Source organism: Mercenaria mercenaria, chromosome 4 (assembly GCF_021730395.1).
Source record: "Mercenaria mercenaria strain notata chromosome 4, MADL_Memer_1, whole genome shotgun sequence".
NCBI lineage: Eukaryota > Metazoa > Mollusca > Bivalvia > Venerida > Veneridae > Mercenaria > Mercenaria mercenaria.
Genome location: NC_069364.1, coordinates 51,027,552 through 51,046,607, shown reverse-complemented (window position 1 = coordinate 51,046,607; position 19,056 = coordinate 51,027,552). Strand labels below are relative to the sequence as shown.

At 35.3% G+C, this 19,056-nt stretch overlaps 2 protein-coding genes across 2 annotated transcripts; both read right to left on the bottom strand.

The window, feature by feature from the left end:
* Positions 1-3,133: 3,133 nt before the first annotated feature.
* On the bottom strand, positions 3,134-10,498 carry LOC128556752 (phosphatidylinositol-glycan biosynthesis class W protein-like). Its single transcript, XM_053542417.1, has 6 exons — positions 10,096-10,498; positions 9,167-9,323; positions 8,432-8,685; positions 7,065-7,206; positions 6,420-6,516; positions 3,134-3,739 (listed from the first exon to the last, which is right to left on the bottom strand). Exons 1-6 carry the CDS (start codon positions 10,443-10,445, stop codon positions 3,432-3,434), a joined length of 1,308 nt encoding a protein of 435 aa, XP_053398392.1. The 5' UTR covers positions 10,446-10,498; the 3' UTR covers positions 3,134-3,431.
* Positions 10,499-14,028: 3,530 nt separating this feature from the next.
* On the bottom strand, positions 14,029-18,778 carry LOC128556626 (uncharacterized). The gene is made up of 4 exons (XM_053542190.1): positions 17,887-18,778; positions 15,711-17,582; positions 15,289-15,356; positions 14,029-14,712 (listed from the first exon to the last, which is right to left on the bottom strand). Exons 1-4 carry the CDS (start codon positions 18,776-18,778, stop codon positions 14,029-14,031), a joined length of 3,516 nt encoding a protein of 1,171 aa, XP_053398165.1.
* Between the last annotated feature and the right edge of the window lie 278 nt (positions 18,779-19,056).

The following is a 19,056-nucleotide window of genomic DNA, read 5'->3' as shown; positions in this document are numbered from 1 at the left end:
CATATTCTCTCTAGATCTTAAGGAAAGTTAACCGGGTAGTGTTCAAGATATTTTACTACACTTAACAAAATTCCTAATTGCTCAGTTTATATTGTATTACTATTTTGTTAACAATGCATGTATTTACAAGAAATTTCACATACCGACATTTGAATAGGTGCTGCACCTTATTATTGATTTATTTTTGGCCGACTCGCGGCCAGCGTAATGCATTAGGCGTTTTGACCAATATTGCATATTTTGCACGTGCAGGGCATGCGCACCAATATGCACTTGTTAGTGAACATTTTTGGCATTACTGACGAAAGTCCTACTAGAAAAACATACATCATTGTGAAATTGACACAAGAGCAACGCGCACGGGCTGTCGGAATTTTTCAACAAAACTCAAAATCGGTCACTTCAATGAATTGTTCTTGGGTTAAATTTTGCCAAAAGAGCGCGGATGGTAGATAACCAACGATTGAAGGTTCTTGTAAACGGAAATAAGGTTAAAAATGGAAATAACCATCGAAGTAACAGCTACAAACAAATTATATCATAATTCTTTTGAAATTGCAAAAATAATTATACACCTGTCGTAAATGTCCCGGCTAGCAACATTCCGACAGCACTATCGCGTTGCTTTTGTGTCAATTTCAGCATAATATGTGTTTTTCTAATAGGACTTTCGTCAGTAATGCCAAAAGTGTAAACGAACACGTGCATGTTGGTGCACATGCCCTGCACGTGCAAAATATGTAATGTTAGTCAAAACGCCTAATGCGGTTACTTTGGCTGTGAGCCGCCAAAAATAAATCAATAATTAGTTAATTTTGTTGAGTGTATTTTGACAACATCTGGGAGGGTTTCGACTGCTTCGAGCTCTAAACACCCGAAAATAATATACATGTAGGTATACATCCTGGAAACAATTTGAAGTCTGGAGTATACGATAGGTCATATATTGATGTATGGTAGTATATGTCTCCACATCCTAGGTACCACATATGGATGTGTAGCCACTAGGTAGATGTATCCGCTCAATGACATCCATAGAAGTGACATTTTTGGCTTTTCACGTACGGACAGCCGTTTAAATTCTGCGAGTAAGGAGGAACGATACTAAGCCAAAATTCTAGATTATTTAGTCGGCATTTCGACTTACGTAACTCAGAACTTCGGCTTCTAAACATGAAATTTCGAGTGACGCATCTTAAAATTTCGAGTTACATAAGTTAATAAGAAGATGCGCCTGTCATTAGTGCTCTTCCTTATACCGTTTATAAGCAAACATTCGACACAGAGGTATCTAAACATAAAGGACATAATTAAACATGAAGAGATTCAGAAATGCATTTCAAGAAAATAGCCACGTTGCAAGAACTCTGCCCCTTAAGTCAACTCTGAACCCCAAAGCTGTGTATCTATAGATGAGTGCATAATAGATTTTACTAAAAAAAAAACACAGAGACAATCTTGAAAAGCAAAGTAAAGGCATTAAGGAACACAAGCTTGGAACAGTCTGTGACAAAGAACCCTCCTCGGAAATTTAAACTGGTTTCATGTGCACAAAACCTCACACTTCATACCCACCATATGACATACAGCACTTTGTGACACCCCATTGAAAACTCCGCTGAAGAGTTTAAACCGGATATATACTAAAAAGATCAAATATTGAACACCTAAAGTGTAAATGAAAGATGTCATATATCTCCCTGTACGAAACAAGGACCTGTTTTACAGCTGTAAAACGTCTGTAAAAGACCTGTATTTTGAAATTACAACTGTAAAAGACCTGTAAGCGGAAAACTGATCAGAAATACAGTTAAAATTTTCAGGCGTAAAATATGATGGTCTCAATTTACAGCTGTAAAAAAGTACTGTTGAAAGTTACAACTGTAAAATGGTCATGTCTCAAAATTATAGCTCTAACATTTTTGGACGGAAACATGAGTTTTGTCAGCCATCTTTAATGCATTTTGGCGGGATATAACTGAAATTCACTCAGACATCACATTTTGTAAAATTTTGGAATTTAAAGCGGTATAGAGTAAGTACAGATGTTTAATTATCTATTATAATTGTAAAAGGACATGTATAAGTACATACATTAACTATTTACTCTATATTGGAAGCCGATAAGTTTAAAAGAAATAATTACAAGATTGTCATATGTTTTCATGACTGACAAAGAAAGTTTTATAAACAAGATCTGCATATGTTTTACTTTGTATCCTACTCTTGAATTTTGCTGTTGCTATACTGTAATCATACCACATATACTTTACGTACTAGATCATTTATTTTGCCATTTTCATAGTAATTGCTACCTTATCTAGAGAATTGCAATTTATCCTAAAACTTTTTGCACCTCTACTTTCGTCCTTTAAAATAATGCCCTCTTTTTCAACACCTATAACATTTCTACAGCTGTAGCTTTTGGGCATTTTCACAGCTGTAACTTTTTTCATTTTTACAGCTGTAACTTTTTTACAGGTGTAGCTCATTTGCATATTTCGAACTGTTTTACAGTCGTTTGACAGCTGTAAATTGAAATCTACAGCTGTAAAATCAATGTTGTTATATAAAATCTACAGGTGTAAATTTGGAATAAGCATGACTGTTATTTTGAACAAAAATACAGGTCTTTTACAGCTGTAAAATTTCGTACAGGTCACGCGTAATAAAATGAACTTCCTTCCATAGATATATAAACTTTTTTCGAAGCAATTAGTCAAGGCGTTTTAATAAGGACGATTATTGTGTAATGCAATAATACTTTGACTGCTCAAAGCCTGTTTTGTAGAATTGACTGGATGGGAAGTAACTGAGCACCTTGTACATTCCTTAAGTTCTATCGAAAAGTGATAGCAATAAAAGGTTCTGTAAAAGATATTGAATTACCTAGAATAAATGTGTACTGAATTTGGGATTAGTGTGCCAGTAGTACCGAGGATCACTATTATACTTACTGACTTATTTGTGTTCAACATTGTTGTCATCTCTATATCTATGTGTAGTAAAGGTTTTAATAAATTATTGCATCACGTAATTCTGTTGTGAAATATATTCACACTTGCACACATTTGGCTCATTGGTTTCAGATCTATTTAATATGACTGGGAAAATCAAGTAATTCACATAATTTTGTATATTTTATTAGTACACGCGCAGTTTATGTTTCTCGGAAACAATGATACCAAGCAATACAGTTCTGTATTTTATTAAGTACACTCGCACAAACACATCAACAGAGTGTTTGTTTTAAGATATTATAAGTAACCGAGTCCAACTTCAAGATTATGTAACACGCTGACCTCAAGTCTACATTCACTTAGGCCTATACAGTACTAGCTATAACCAGATTCGGTAACTAACTACACTCGAAACAGTATCATATCAGACGACATTTTGTGCATTATTAATACTGTTTATTTGCAAAATCATTATCTTCTCAATTGCAACGACCCTAAAGAATCTTGATTTTCAACTGAGATGGATTGTTTCCTATTTTTCCTCCATAAAAATGCCTTAAACGAAATCCTTTGACGATACATATACAAAAACAATGCAGACAATATAATCATGTACAATGTTACGATAACAAAAGCATCCATTTTAGATTTGGACTTGGAATCGATACTTAGGTTGACAAGTCCGGTCATAAGGTTCGCCACTGCGAAGAAAAGAAGACCATTGTAGTTTATCCCCTGAAGCAGGCTGCATGTTCGATCCTCGGATCTGTTTACTTTATCTGAAAAACGAGTTCTCATTAAGAATGTGTTAAATCTAAAGTTGTAACGAGCTGAAAATTATCTTTAAAAATACAGAAGAAGCATGGAGTATTTGATGTAAAATACGAGCCAAAAGTGAATGATTATAGATCCTGAAAATTCGGTATCATTGTAAGCCAAAAGTTCGCATTAATACCGATGTATATTGTAAAGAATATAAATATCTAGCACAAAAAAATCAGTTTCTGTGGCCAAAACCTTGGAGTTTTCCTACAATGAGTTTTACATTCTATTTCTAGGATACCTGTTACGGTTATAATATAGTTGCAATGTATTGAGTTTAATAAATCATCGTTAATCTCAATTTCTTGATGGTTTTCCACTTTATTCATTAAATGTAGTTGTGTTACGACAGAGGAATTCCAAAATAAGATATAACAAAAATCTATATGTATTGACTACTGATGCCCAGTTGAATTATTTTTTTATCAAGATATATTTGCTAAAGAAATGATAATGCACTTGTTTTGCCTTTGTAAATCTGTATAAAACATTCCATTGCATGCTGTCTCAAAATTGTTGATTGAATATCTAAAGGTCACTGTAGTCATCATCGCGTTTTTTTTTTCTTATAAAATATCTCACTGAATGATATAATCGATATAACAAGTTATCATGGTATAATGCGCATGTATTGCACAAAAGAATTATGTGACTGTAGCATATGACATGAGCAAATAATAATTTATGTAAGCTTCCGCATAGGAATTTGGTCAATAGAATGCATGCTAGTTTGTTAAATGCGAGATGAACAGAAGATGGTACCTCAAATCGAAATAATATAAATTTAAGCTGTTGTGAAAGAAAATAATAACTAATCATAAAACTACACGGTCTTTGACACATTTTCTATCTGCTGAAGAGCGGAGTAGAATTATTTTGATAAATTTGATAATTACTCTACCACAAAACGCGTTGCATCGGATATGGGTGGGGGTGGATGAGATAGTAACAAATGGGTAAATGGGTTGCAAGACAATAGCTGGTAAGTGCACACAAACGAAATCCTCGGTCTACCCGGATTGATATCGAGCAATTTATTGAGGCAGTTATATAAGCATAGACTTAAAGGGAGATAACAAATATATTCTACATGCTAAGTAGATCAGGATTTGTTGGCTGAAATATGTGGCGACAAATGAAAGCTGTAAGCAGAAGTATATACATGTTTACAAATAGGAATGATCTAAGTGATATGTACACAAATGTTAATTCGAACTCGACGGGCCCAGCAAAATTTGTTCAAGTGTTCGGTTGTTCGAGTTATCTAACAAAATTCATTATACAGGGATTTTTCAGGGACCTGACGACGAGTTCGAGGAAAGGGTGGTGTACGAATGGTCAGAGTTTGAGTTAAAGAGGTACTAACATTTTGTAATAAGACGGAAAGAACAAAATATTTTGACACAAGAAAGAATATGTACAGTGCCAGGCTTTCAGGAAAAGGCAATGTATAAACAGTATCCGATGACATCTTACTTGTGTACTTTAGGTGTTTTATACCAGTACCGGAGGACAACACACCTGTGTACGTTATGTGTTTTATACTAGAACCTGGTGACAGCGAACTTGTGTATGTTAGATGTTTTATACCAGTACCTGATGACAGCGAACTTGTGTACGTGAGGTGTTTTATACCAATACCTGATGGCAGCGAACTTGTGTACGTGAGGTGTTTTATACCAGTACCTGATGACAGCGTATTTGTGTAAGTGAGGTGTTTTATACCAATACCTGCATGTCAGCGAATTTGTGTACGTCAGTGTTTTATACCAGTACCTGATGACAGCGAACTTGTGTGTGTTAAATGTTTTATACCAATACCTGATGACAGCGAACTTGTGTATGTTAGATGCTTTATACCAGTACTTGATGACAGCGAACTTGTGTAAGTGAAGTGTTTTATACCAGTACCTGATGACAGCGTATTTGTGTACGTGATGTGTTTTATACCAATACCTGATGACAGCGAACTTGCGTATGTTACAATGTTTTATACCAATACCTGATGACAGCGAAGTTGTGTATGTTATATGTTTTATACCAGTACCTGATGACAGCGAACTTGCGTATGTTACATGTTTTATACCAATACCTGATGACAGCGAACTTGCGTATGTCAAATGTTTTATACCAATACCTGGTGACAGCAAACTTGTATATGTTACATGTTTTATACCAGTATCTGATGACAGCGAACTTGTGTACGTGAGGTGTTTTATACCAATACCTCATGACAGCGAACTTGTGTATGTTACAATGTTTTATACCAATACCTCATGACAGCGAACTTGTGTATGTTACAATGTTTTATACCAATACCTCATGACAGCGAACTTGTGTATGTTACAATGTTTTATACCAATACCTCATGACAGCGAACTTGTGTATGTTACAATGTTTTATACCAATACCTCATGACAGCGAACTTGCGTATGTCACATGTTTTATACCAATACCTGGTGACAGCGAACTTGTGTACGTGAGGTGTTTTTTACCAACACCTCATGACAGCGATCTTGTGTATGTTACAATGTTTTATACCAATACCTCATGACAGCGAACTTGTGTATGTTACATGTTTTATACCAGTACCTGATGACAGCGTTCTTGTGTACGTGAAGTGTTTTATTCTAGTACCTGATGTCACTGAACTTGTGTAAGTTAGATGTTTTACGTAGGTGATAAGAATGTCAAAAGCCAGTCCTTCAACTATTAGAAGACTTGTCACACCAATCTGAAAAAAAGATGTTGTACATCTATATGTAAAATTACTTTTCCAAAGATTAATTTTTCAACTTTAAATTCAGCGCTCTGTGTAAAGACTTTTTATTCCGCTTACGTCAAGTACGTGTGAACAATTGGTAATGCGTAATTAAATACTCCATGGATTTATAATGTAAATATGGCTAAACATGCAAGGAACAAAAAACTGTCTTGATATAAATTCCTCAATATATCAATCTGTTTACGAATTTAATGTCCGGCCAGTCTGAAAACGTTAAATACTGTATTCATGTAAATGACGTCAAATGTACCACAAAGAACATGTAATAGAGAATTTCATGTAAATGACGTCAAATGCACCACACAAAAAATATTGAGAGAGAATTTCATGTAAATGACGTCAAACGTACCACAAAGAACATGTATGAGAGAATCTCATGTAAATGACGTCAAACGTACTACAAAGAACATGTAAGAGAGAATTTCATGTAAATGACGTCAAACGCACCACAAAAAAACATGTAAGAGAGAATTTCATGTAAATGACGTAAAACGTACCACAAAGAACATGTAAGAGAGATTTGCAAACTTCCTAGATGGCTTTTGAACCAGCTCTCCTGTAACTTCCAGCATTATCCAACAGACAGAACAAACTACGGTCAGCACTAACAGAATCAGTGACCAGTCACCTATAGTTTCCCTGAAATATTAAACATTTCACATGACCGTAGTTTAATTTAAACTGCTCAATGTTGCACAATAGCTGTTCTGATGTATTATGCTTACATGTACTTGGCAACTGAGGGGTTGTGAAAATTAAGATTTCGTTCCGAATCAAGTAACAAAACGCGTGTTATCCTCTCAAGTATCTGAACAGGCCAAAACTGCCTGTTACTGCCCACTAGTGCCATCCACATACTCACTTATATTACATTAACTAGATATCTTGATTTTTATCAGTTGGTCACTTATGAAATAAACCTCTACATCAAAGCGCTCAAAGCACTGATAATGGCTGCAATTGCTGCTGATCATTTTGAAAAAAATACTAGAAAAACGGATATATTAGAAAATTCTTACTTTAAATCAGAATAACAAATACTTTTTTTGCAAAACATTCAGCGTCTGAAATTTCTTTCAATAAAAATGCACTTTCACTGCCTCTCATTGCTTATAAACACACAAATACACACTGATTTAGTCTTTAATGGATGATGATTGGTCTTGTGATGAAAACTGCAATAAAACTTACATCCAATGGCATTTTACTATACATAGGAAGGACAAAATATACATTTTTCCAAATCATTCAGCTCTTTTGACTTCCTTCAAATGCTTTTGAACACTGTCTGCCGTTGATATTATACACACTAATGGTAGTTTTGGTTTTCATGGGTTTATTGTGAAAGGAAACACCATAAGCATGCATCACTGTACCTCGCTGTCAATATATGTCAGTAATCTATACAACAAAACAAGTGGAGATGCAAAAAATGCAATAAAATTCATCCTATCTGTGACACCCTAAAGTCCGCTATATATAAAAGGAAGCATCATGAAAGCTTACGACTTTTGTCTGACCGAGAAAAAATCGAAAAATGGGTAACTGACGATAAGCGTAAGATTCAAATAAAAAAGCAGAGCAATACATTTGTATCTCTTTGTTTGTATTTCAAAATAACATTTCAAATGACAGTCACAATATATAAAATATAGAGGTAACTGAGGGATATTGGCAATACGGTTATGATGAAACATGGGTACAAAATTCAATGACGAGTCTGTTTAAGTTTTGAATCGCAACTAAGAGTGATACAAAATGTTGAAATGGTGTAGAACCATAAAAGATAGCTAAGTTATGATGTACAATAACTAAAAAAGTTGTTACTGTTTATCTTTGGTGAACTATATGGATAAATATTTACCTTTTCTTCATCAAGAGAGATCCTAGTTGAACACCAACGAAGTAAATCGCAAGGAATCCTACAGAGGCTACAATTCCTTCTCTGTTTGCCTCTATGAAGCCGCCAGTACGCGCTGCATCACCATGGTAACCAAACAAAACAAAGTGGCGATATTTTTCAGTAAGGAGAAGAGATTGGTGCAACATAATTACCAAAGGTCCCAAACATTTCCACATGTACGTTGGAGTAAAACTAAACAAGATCGTTGATCCCATCTGAAGTGCGTGTTTTAAATAGGATATTATTGAACACATATGCCTAATATTAGAGTTTTGAAAAATAGATGAGCCGTGCCATGAGAAAACCAACATAGTGGCTTTGCGACCAGCATGGATCCGGACAAGCCTGCGCATCCGCGCAGTCTGGTCAGGCTCCATGCTGTTCGCTAACAGTTTCTCCAGTTCCAATAGGCTTTAAAAGCGAACAGCATGGAGCCTGACCAGACTGCGCAGACTGGATCCATGCTGGTCGCACACCCACTATGTTGGTTTTCTCATGGCGCGGCTCAAATTATTTCTGATCAGTAGTCAGTGATTCAAAATGAAAAACGTAAGCTGCACTATTATAACATAATAAGTTCTGTTCAAGAGATGATTTAGGTCCCACGATATATCTTTTATGGCAAACAAACAGTACATGTTAGACATTTGCTCAGAATCTGGATTTATTTGCAAAAAGGTAAATCTTCTACGTTACCTTGACAACTGCGAGTGTAAAGAAGAAATTCCAATGCACACCATATTCTTGTATAGGAACATGGTAGTCTAAGGATGTCAAAAGGAAGTATCTGGCTACACCAAGACAGATCAATGGAACAGTGTCCTTTGTTGCCTTCTTCAGGGCGGCCTTGGCACTGAAAGTTTTTGTTTAAAACGATCTCGATTACTCGAAAAAAAGATTTATCAGTCGAAGAAAAATATTCTGTCAATGACAATCATGGGCGTAGAAGCGAGTTTAACTTTGGGGGGGGGGGCAAACCTTTTTGACCGGCGGGTGGGGGTAAGGGGGTGGGCGGCAAGGTTTCCCCGGTGCATTATTCATGACAAGGCCTCAAAGCCTTGTACAGGGGCCAAATGGGCCATAGGCTCCCTCAAGCCTCTATGTTTAAGCAATCATTGAGTTATTCTGATGATACACATACGCCTAGGCACTGAACTGTCTTAATCAGTCATATTATTTATTATTCTAATTAAGTGTGCCATTTTTTTTACATTCTTCTGTTGAAGCCCTGGACATACAGTCAATTAGCGCATTTGTCTAATTGTGATATAATGTTGTGGAAATATCATTTCCCTTGAATGGACAATGAAAACCAAAAAATTACATAACGTTTACATGGGTAAACAGGCTTAATAGTTAGGCCTTCATAGATTTTGCAGACGTTCAGTACTCACACTACGGAAAAAGACAAGTCAGAATACAAGGGAAGGCCGAATGCAAATCAAAAACCGGGTTGAAAAGAATTATATGCTATCCACAGTAACGTAATATTGCAATAAAGCAATAATTCTATATACATTACATAAGTTTATAGTCTTTTTGCTGCCTTTGTTGGAATAAAAATTGAAATTGACATTGACATTGCCAGTGAAAGTGAAATTTAGTTTAATTTAATAAACACTGACCTCTTCGTTGTTTCTATCCCCCTGGCTTCCGCAGATACGATTGCATTAGAAATAATGTAGAATCCAAGCCCTGAATCCATCAGCGCAGTACCATAAACACGTGACTTATAAAAATATGGCGGATATATTGTAAAATCAACTGCCAAGATTGAGAAACCAGTAAAAATGTTTGTATATGCTCGGAAATAAGACACAAATGGGCAGTTTGCCATTGGTGCATTCATTAAAGGCGTAGACTTAAAAGCATCCTGATATGGTCTTCTGAATAAAACGGAAGTGATGACCAGGAAGATGCAACACCACGTAACCAACAGGAAGTAGTGTGACTGAACATTCCACAGTGTTATCATCAGCTCAACTGGAAGCACAATGACGCAGAATTCAAAAATAAGCGTGACCCTGAAATATGAATAAGGATTGTTCTAGATACATGTAGTATCAAAGAATATTTAGTGAACATTCAATATGCATTTCAATTATATTGATATTCAAATGATTACTAATACAGAAAATCGTTTAATTCTCTCGTTTATCTTCAACGACGTAAGTACAGACTGTGAAGTTCGATACTTTTAATTCAGAGATTATAATATTACTTAACCTATAGCATGAAAGTATGATCACTGGGTTAATAACGTACATGCACTTACTTAATCTTTTTTATGAGGCCTTGATCATTAGGTTACTGTACTTTTAAAAGATAATCTTATGTTAAATACCTTTTGTCGGACATTTTTGCATAATATTATATTTTTTTCGTGTGCTATCAAATTAGAAGAAATCGTTTGGTCACAATATAAAAACACATCTATTTCTATTTCATCATTGGTCTTGTTTTTTGTTGCTTTTTTCTCTCTTTTAAGTCTTTTATAAATATTAAGTGCAGATGTTTTCCGTTTATCGATTACTGACTTCCTAGGGTTATTTTGAAATTCGAGACTGAATACTGGAAAATGTGAAATAACTGCCATTCCTTAAACCAACGTTTTCAAACTTATCATACGATCAAAGAATTAAATAAAGACACCACTTACCAGAATGATTTATTGTTAAACAGAATTGATTCTGGAAACAAAACTGCCAGCAGATTTCTGATTAATGATGGACAGGTTGCAGATACGATTATCAACGCTACGAATTCCGCAGAAGTCCCTGTGTTAATTTCGGAAACCCTCTGGCTAATTGGCGCAATTACTGCCATAGTCCTTCCTGAGTGTTTGTTTATTCCGAACACAGTGTTTCCATTTCAAGCAGCTTGCATTTTAAGAAATGTTCCGATTTCTCTATTATCCCCTGATAACTAACTCCTATTCAGTATTAATGCATATTATACTTCATCTGGTATAATCACACACTCATCAAACCTTTCAATAAATTATAAATAAATATATTTATAGTTGAACTGACCATTAAAACACTACTTTATTTAAATGCGCCGATTAAAACGTTCACAAAATTTGCAGTAAATTCTGCGAGTACTTTAAATACAGTTGTGTGCCAAAAGTTGAAATATTTGATCATAAGTGCGTGCCTCGACAATGACTGTTCATGCCATTGTGGTACATATATACTTAGCGCTTGCTTTTAAATCGTAAAATATTTTTCAATTCATGAGAACTTTTGAAACTTATTTTTTTAATTTTATAGAGGCCAAACAATATTTGTTCTTTGCCGCTTACCTCAAAATATTTGTCATGCACTATTTTGCACAGTTTTATGCCTCGTTACGGCCTTATAAATAAGTAGTTCCGTAACCATTACACATTATACAGGATACATTAATTTGTTAAAGCATACAAAATAGATAATCAACAATTTCAAATGCAGGACCTGTGAAACTAAAGAGAATTGTTACTTAGTCTAATATTCAATATATAATACTTTAATAAATTACGAAAATATTGACAGTGTTTGCATTTATAATTAAAGATTAGAAACCTAAGCATGAAAAGTAACTTCAATGTTTTTGTATATCTAAATATTATTGTAATGATTAAATGAAAACATGAGAGGACTATATAGTACGTGTAATATAGAATTTATTGTTGAGGATTTTGTATGATAATAACTAAAGTAGCTTGGAATTCGAAGAAAGCAATAAATATGCATTGAGGTACAAAACAACATTCAACAAACCATTTTGTTTTCATAAACACATCTGGATAACAATGTCTTATATTTAGCCTATTTGACCTTTCCGTGCTTCCGGTCGGTGTGAGCTGGGAAACATGCGCATGCTGCAATTAAATGCTGTTGTTCCTTTTTTCTTTTTTTTTTTTTTTTTTGTTTGTTTGTTTGTTTGTTTCCTACTTTTGAAGGGCCACTTCTAAAAATGGCCCGTGACTCTGTTAATACCCCACAATGTGTGACATGATATCGTCATATGTACGCTATAATCCGCTATATTATTATATATGTGGTGTTTTCAGTTAGAGATTCTATACGAATAGTGCAGTTGAGCAATTTAAATAAATCATTTTGGCATTACACTTCTAAAGGGGATAAACAAGAACTGATAGACAGCAATGCCGAAAGAAGGAATACTAGTCGCGGGAGGCCCATCTTTTATTTAGTTATTGTTCATACGACTTAAAATGAAAGCTTTTAGCATTTGTATCCAGGAAGGCAAATAAAAATTATTTAGTCTGTATCGCATTTAGAGTTATTTTGATTGCCTTGCCTGGCAGCCTTGTCAGACTGCACTACCCGACTGCCTCGTGTTAAAAGACTTGTTAGTACGAGGCCATTGCTCGGTGAACGGACTTAGTGAATTTGGTATTTACTTTATATGAAAATGTACGTGGGTATTTCATAAAATATAAAGACTGACGCCGAAACTTCCAAACAAGTCACCAAATACGTCAAAAAATGTATCTTTTTGAAAAATAATGCACCAGCTATATACAGATGAAACAAATCTGTAATTGTTACCTTCAATTACATTTTGTTTTGTGGTGATTTCTTTCACGTAGGGGTAGGTCCATATGTCCACGTCAGCAACGGTCTTCATACCGCCAATTTTGTTTGCAACAACAACAACAACAACTTTGGCCTACTTTTATTTAAGTCAGGTCACATAATGTAACAGTATGACTGAATAAAGTAAATAAAGTGTGTGATTTTTTTTAGCAATAGTACAATTAGATAGTTTTATGTAATGAACGAATAGGGACAGTTATTTTGTCATATTGCGATATTTTCCCTGATCAATTTGATTACTTGCTTGATCTATGAAATATATACTGAAATGCTGTTCTCGCTAAAAACAATATATATCCTTTGAGGAATAAGACTATTTATTTTCAACAAGATAACAACATAAAGTGAATTTTATTCAAACATGTAGATCTAGATATTAGATCTTTATTGTCGGTTATTTCTCTGGAAAGCGTAAAATATTATATTCTATATAATTCTTTCTGCAAAAAAAGGCCATATACTTGTCATGTATCTTGTATTTTTAGAGAAATTGATGTACAATATGTTGTCGAAGAAATCTATTGTGTACGCTAAGGTAGCGCTTTCATACTGTCGCACTGGCAGCATACTTTCGTACTGTATCTGTATCTGTATCTGTTGAATACTGGAAAGGAACTCAGTCTCTAAGCAAAAATTATTCAGGAACGTGTTTGCGCTTAGGTCATTTAGTCATAATAAATTGTCCCTTTGAAACTATTAATGGTGTCACAGTTCACTGCACTTTCTGGCAAGTTATTCCAATCAATAAATGTGCGCGGAAAAAAATGAATATTTAAATATGTCTGTATCTGGCACTCCTTTGATTTTAATCTGTTTCTGATGTTTATTTCGTGATGTGTGTTGGTTGAACTCGATGTAGTGGTCGGCGGGGATAGCTACCAGGTCGTTGACGATCTTGAAGAGGAGAGTGAGTCTTTGTTCCCGTCTTCGTTCTTTTAATGGTTTCCAGCCAAGTTAGTTCATCATTTGCGAAACACTACTTGTACGGCGATAGTCATTTTGAACAAAACGCGCTGCACGACGTTGAATGTTTTCTATGCGCGTTATATCTTTTGAGAGATATGGATCCCATACTGTAGATGAATAGTCCAGTACTGATCTTACGAGTGAAATATAAGCTGTTTCTTTGAATTGTTTGTTACAGTTCTTCAAATTCCTTCGTATAAATCCAAGAGTTGAGTTTGCTCTGTTGCATATTTTATTGATGTGTGTAGCCCATTTCAAGTTATCACTAATTGTTATTCCAAGATAAGGGTTTTCTTTTACATGTTCCAAAATATGGTTGTCCAGTGAATAATTAAAGGTAAATGGTTTCTTGCTTCGATGGATGGACATGATGTAACATTTTGAGGCATTAAATCGCATTCCCCATTTCTTAGCCCAGATCTCTAAGGCTTTCAGGTCTTCTTGTATTTGTATTTGGTCTTGAATACTTTCAATTTTGCGATACAGTAAACAATCATCTGCGGATAGTCTAACGGTGGATTTAACACAACTTGGCAGATCGTTTATGTGGCACAAGAAGAGCAGGGGCCCCAACACAGTGCCTTGTGGCACACCCGAGTCCACGGAACATAGAGTTGAGAATTCACCTTCAACTACTAGATAGATTCTTTTATTTCCTCCAATACTGAAGAGCTGAACATATATACACCATTGAATATCATAATATATACATGTCAATGGAAAATCCTATATAAACATACACATACCACACATATTTATATGTTTACACAATGTCACATAAGTTCTAATTACAAACAATTTAAGGCATCAGTAAGAGTTAACTAGCACAGGTCAACAGGATCATCAATTAAGAAATTCTATACATAATCAGTTTGGAAAAAGATGTACTTGTGAAACACAATACAGCCGTGCCCCCGGCAGTGACCGTAAACCTTGCATGAAAACAAGCATTATTTTTATTAAAACTGACGTACGAGCATAACAAATTTGAATTCCATATACATTTTATAAATGATTACCGTAATCTTATTCATGCAGTATCATACGTTTCATGTATTTGGTAATACTGTAGTACTTAAGACAGTATTCATTGCTTTCTATTGCGAGATTAAGGAGGTACCAGCACTGCTCTTTCGGGCACAGTGGGAAAAGCTGTGTAAATGCCCTCATGCCGCATAAGTCTATAATAGAATCCCACAGTTGCATCCGCATAGAGGCATTTTTCAGACAGAAGCAAATAAGATGTACGTTAATGTCTTCACACAGCAATTCACACTTTTTACATCTTTGCACAAAGTGTGAAGACAACATCGAACCTATCAAATTTACAAGAAATGAACATATGTTTAACAGTTTTGGGTTTCTCTTTGCTAACAACCATAATTGACTTGGCTTTTCTACATTGAGAACGGTATTTAAAATCGGTCTATTTTCACAGAGCCTAACTATCCGTTTGAGGTGATCTGGCTTCACTACTGTCTTTTGTAAGATGACTTTCCACGACAAGTTTGACGGGAAAACCCCGGTGCGTACGTAGACTTTCAAGTAGCCTAACAATTCGTATTTTTGAAGTACTCTGTAAATATCAGGCAAAAAACCACAAGTTTGATTATCAAAAGTTAAAAATCTAGTTAACCGGTGGAGAAATATGTGTTTAGCTAGATACTGACACGGAAGGCGACACAATTGCCCGAAGAACTGGAGTTTCTTGAAATCAATCATTGCTTCTATGGAGCTGAGGTTTATAACACTCAACGAGAAGTCTGTACTTATGTTCTGCCTTAACTGCTGCATAAATTTCAGACAAAATCTATGCGCCCGTTCAAGTTTAAGCATATCCGTTTTTGAGTACATGTTCCACAATTCACACCCGTACAGTGACTTCGGAATAACAATAGATCTGTATATAGTTCTGGACGTAATAGGATTTAATGCTACAGGATGGATTCCACTACTCGAAATATTTAAGAATGTTCCACGAAGTTTCGTACACGCTTTACATATTGGTTTATAGGTAGAAAGGAACGTGTCCGTTATAAGCCCAAGATGTGTATAACATTCAACCTCCTGAATAGTTTCACGACCAAGGGTGAACGACTGAACCGAATCAACACAATTCGTATTATTGTTAAACACCATGATGCCGCATTTATTTGCATTATATCTGTATCGCCACTTCCGTGCATAATTATAGCAAATGTCCAGCATACTGTCCATGCCATATTTAGAGAAAGACACCAGCAACATGTCATCGGCCACTGTAGGAGAACACAAGTTCATGTTGTAAATACACATTCCCTGTCCGCTGCGTTCAAGATCCTTTATTAGACCGTTGATAAAAACAAGATAAAACAGAGGTGAACTTTTCCCCCCTTGTCTAGTTCCTTGAAGTACCGGAAACATGCTCGAAAATAAACCTTGGTATCTTACTCGGCTGGTCACATTATAGTACATATCTTTAAAGGCTATTAGAGAAGTAGTATCAATATTAGCTTCAATCAGTTTGTAAAAGAGTCCGTCATGCCATACGTTATCAAAAGCCTGTTTGCCGTCAAGGAAACACACATAAAGTTTCGAAGAATTCTCGCGTGAAAAATAAATGCACTCACGTAAAACAAAGGACGTCATTAAACATCCCAGTTTTTCTTGAAAGCCATCCTGTTGCCGACTTAACGTGTCTATTAGTTTATCCTTGCATCTCGCTAACAATACCATTTCAAAGACTTTCAATACAGTTGACGACAGTGTTATAGCGCGATAATTGTTCGGATCGTCCTTACATTTATTACCGCCTTTATGCAGTGTAATAATAATGCCACGTTTTAAGGAGTCTGGTATATATCCGTGTCGTAACATGTGTGTATACATATTTGCTAAGGCACTAGAGATCACAGCTTTACCGAAAATGAGATGCTCATATGAAATGTTATCTTCACCACAGGCTTTTCCTTTTGGTAACGTTTCGATTGCTTTCGATACATCATCTGGCAAAACCCTCACATGTTCATCTGGTTTAATGTTATTAAAAGTATTTTCAACAACCGTAGTAACTGTATACTTCCACTGTTCATCAAAATTTTGAGATTCTGCCGGTGAATATAACGACTTAAAATATAGACCCCATTGCTCTGTTAACTGTTCTCGGTCTCTGACAACAGTATCATGAAATTTAATTCCAGAGGACATTTTTGACTGAGACTTCTTTTTCCTATGTCGTACTAGTTTCCAAAACTGATCAGAGTCTATTTCAGCTGTTTTATCAAGCTCTTGGTCAATAGATGTCAAATAGTTTTCAATACAAATTCGATGCATGCGCCTAAATACACGCTTAGAGTTTTTGTAGTTCGCATAACTAATGCTGGCTTCATTACGCGGCCGGCCATCACGACACCATGACTCACGAAAAGATTTCATCTGTCTGTGATATTTTGCAAGTTCGTGGTTCCAAAAGGGTTTCAGAAATGGCTTGAAGCGTTTACGCGGAAGAGATTGTCTAGCACTACTCAACACTTTCTCTGAGTATACGGTATACTTGTTGTAATCTGTTCATAAGAAAAGATTGTATCTAGTTGTTAATTTTTCCATTTATACCATAGTTCTTGAGCTTATAAAGTAGTTTACGATGGGGCACTGTATCAAAAGCTTTACTAAAGTCCAAAATTGCCATGTCAGTTTGTATTTTAGAGTCAAAATTTTTCATAATGTCATGCATCGTTATTATCAATTGACTTTCACATGAATGACCACTGCGAAAACCAAGTTGTAGCTCTGTCAAGATCTTATTTTGTTCTAGGTGGTTCATTATATGACGACAGATAATATGTTCTAATAATTTGCAACATATACACGTTAGAGAGACTGGTCTGTAATTGGCCGCTGCATGTCGATCACCTTTTTTGAATATTGGACTTACGTTGGCGTTTCTCCAATCAGATGGTAAAATTCCTGTGTCCAAGCTTAGTTGAAAGCTATGAGAAAGCACTGGTGATAGTTCTTGTGCACATTCTTTCAGGATAGTATTTGCAATTTTATCTGGGCCACAGGCTTTGTTTGTATTAATGTTTTTCAATAGTTTTTCAACTCCTGCAGACTCAATATTAATGTCACTTATTTTAGAATATTTGTGTTTGGTATTCATTTCAGGTAGTTTTTCATTTCTATTTTCCTTGGTGAACACAAATTTAAATTGTTCATTTAAGATATTTGCCTTATCTTTACTGTCCTGGTATAAGATACCATTTTTCTTAATTCCAGAAACACCAACATTGTCCGTTCTCTTTGATTTCACATAATTCCAAAAAGGTTTGCTATTTCCAGATTCTAGGGAGTCATTTAGCACCGAATTTACATAGTTCCAATGAGCCTTGCGAACTGCACGTTGTGTTTGTCTTTTATGTGATTTATATTTATCCCATGAAGCTTTAGTTCTAGATTGTTTTGCCTGTTGAAAGAGTTTATGCTTTTTGCTTATCATTTTCTTTTCAGTTTTCCCGAGCCATGCTAGGTTGTGTCTCTTGGAAGTTAGTTTCTTTGGTACATTTGCATTTACCGTTTGATTGATGACACTTCTAAGATCTTTCCATTTCTGTTCAACTACTCCATTACTTTCAATGATAGATTGCCCTTTTTTACTTATAAAAGTCTTGATCCCATCCCAATTTGCATTTTTGTATTGAAAATTTTCTCTCCGTTTAGGTCTATTATAACGGGGTTTTAATTCAATATCAGCTACAACCATGTTGTGATCAGATATTCCTGATATTACGTTACAGGATTTCACTAAGCTCGGATAATTTGTAAACAGCAAGTCAAGGATGTTATTTTCACGAGTTGGGCTAGTTTGCAATTGCTCTATTCCATGTTCTTCTGATAGTTCTAGCAGTTCTTGGCTATGAGCACTTTGACCTCCTGGTTTAAAGTGTTATTTTCCCAGTCTATGTAGGGAAGGTTAAAATCACCAGCAAGAAAGATTGGTTTGTCCCTGTTTTTCTCCGTAATTTTGTCCATAGACAATTT

Bases quoted from the DNA above. Each gene is read 5' to 3' on its own strand.
- LOC128556752 (XM_053542417.1), bottom strand. From the start codon at position 10,445: ATGATAACACTGTGGAATGTTCAGTCACACTACTTCCTGTTGGTTACG. The intron at 9,324-10,095 runs GTCAGTGTTTAT...AAAAACTTTCAG, and splicing joins GGGATAGAAACAACGAAGAG to TGCCAAGGCCGCCCTGAAGA. The intron at 7,207-8,431 runs GTAAATATTTAT...TTAATATTTCAG, and splicing joins TCTCTCTTGATGAAGAAAAG to GGAAACTATAGGTGACTGGT.
- LOC128556626 (XM_053542190.1), bottom strand. From the start codon at position 18,778: ATGGTTGTAGCTGATATTGAATTAAAACCCCGTTATAATAGACCTAAA. The intron at 17,583-17,886 runs GTATATGTTGCA...TCTTATGAACAG, and splicing joins CAGACCAGTCTCTCTAACGT to ATTACAACAAGTATACCGTA. The intron at 15,357-15,710 runs GTCAGTATCTAG...TAAATTTGATAG, and splicing joins GCAATTGTGTCGCCTTCCGT to GTTCGATGTTGTCTTCACAC.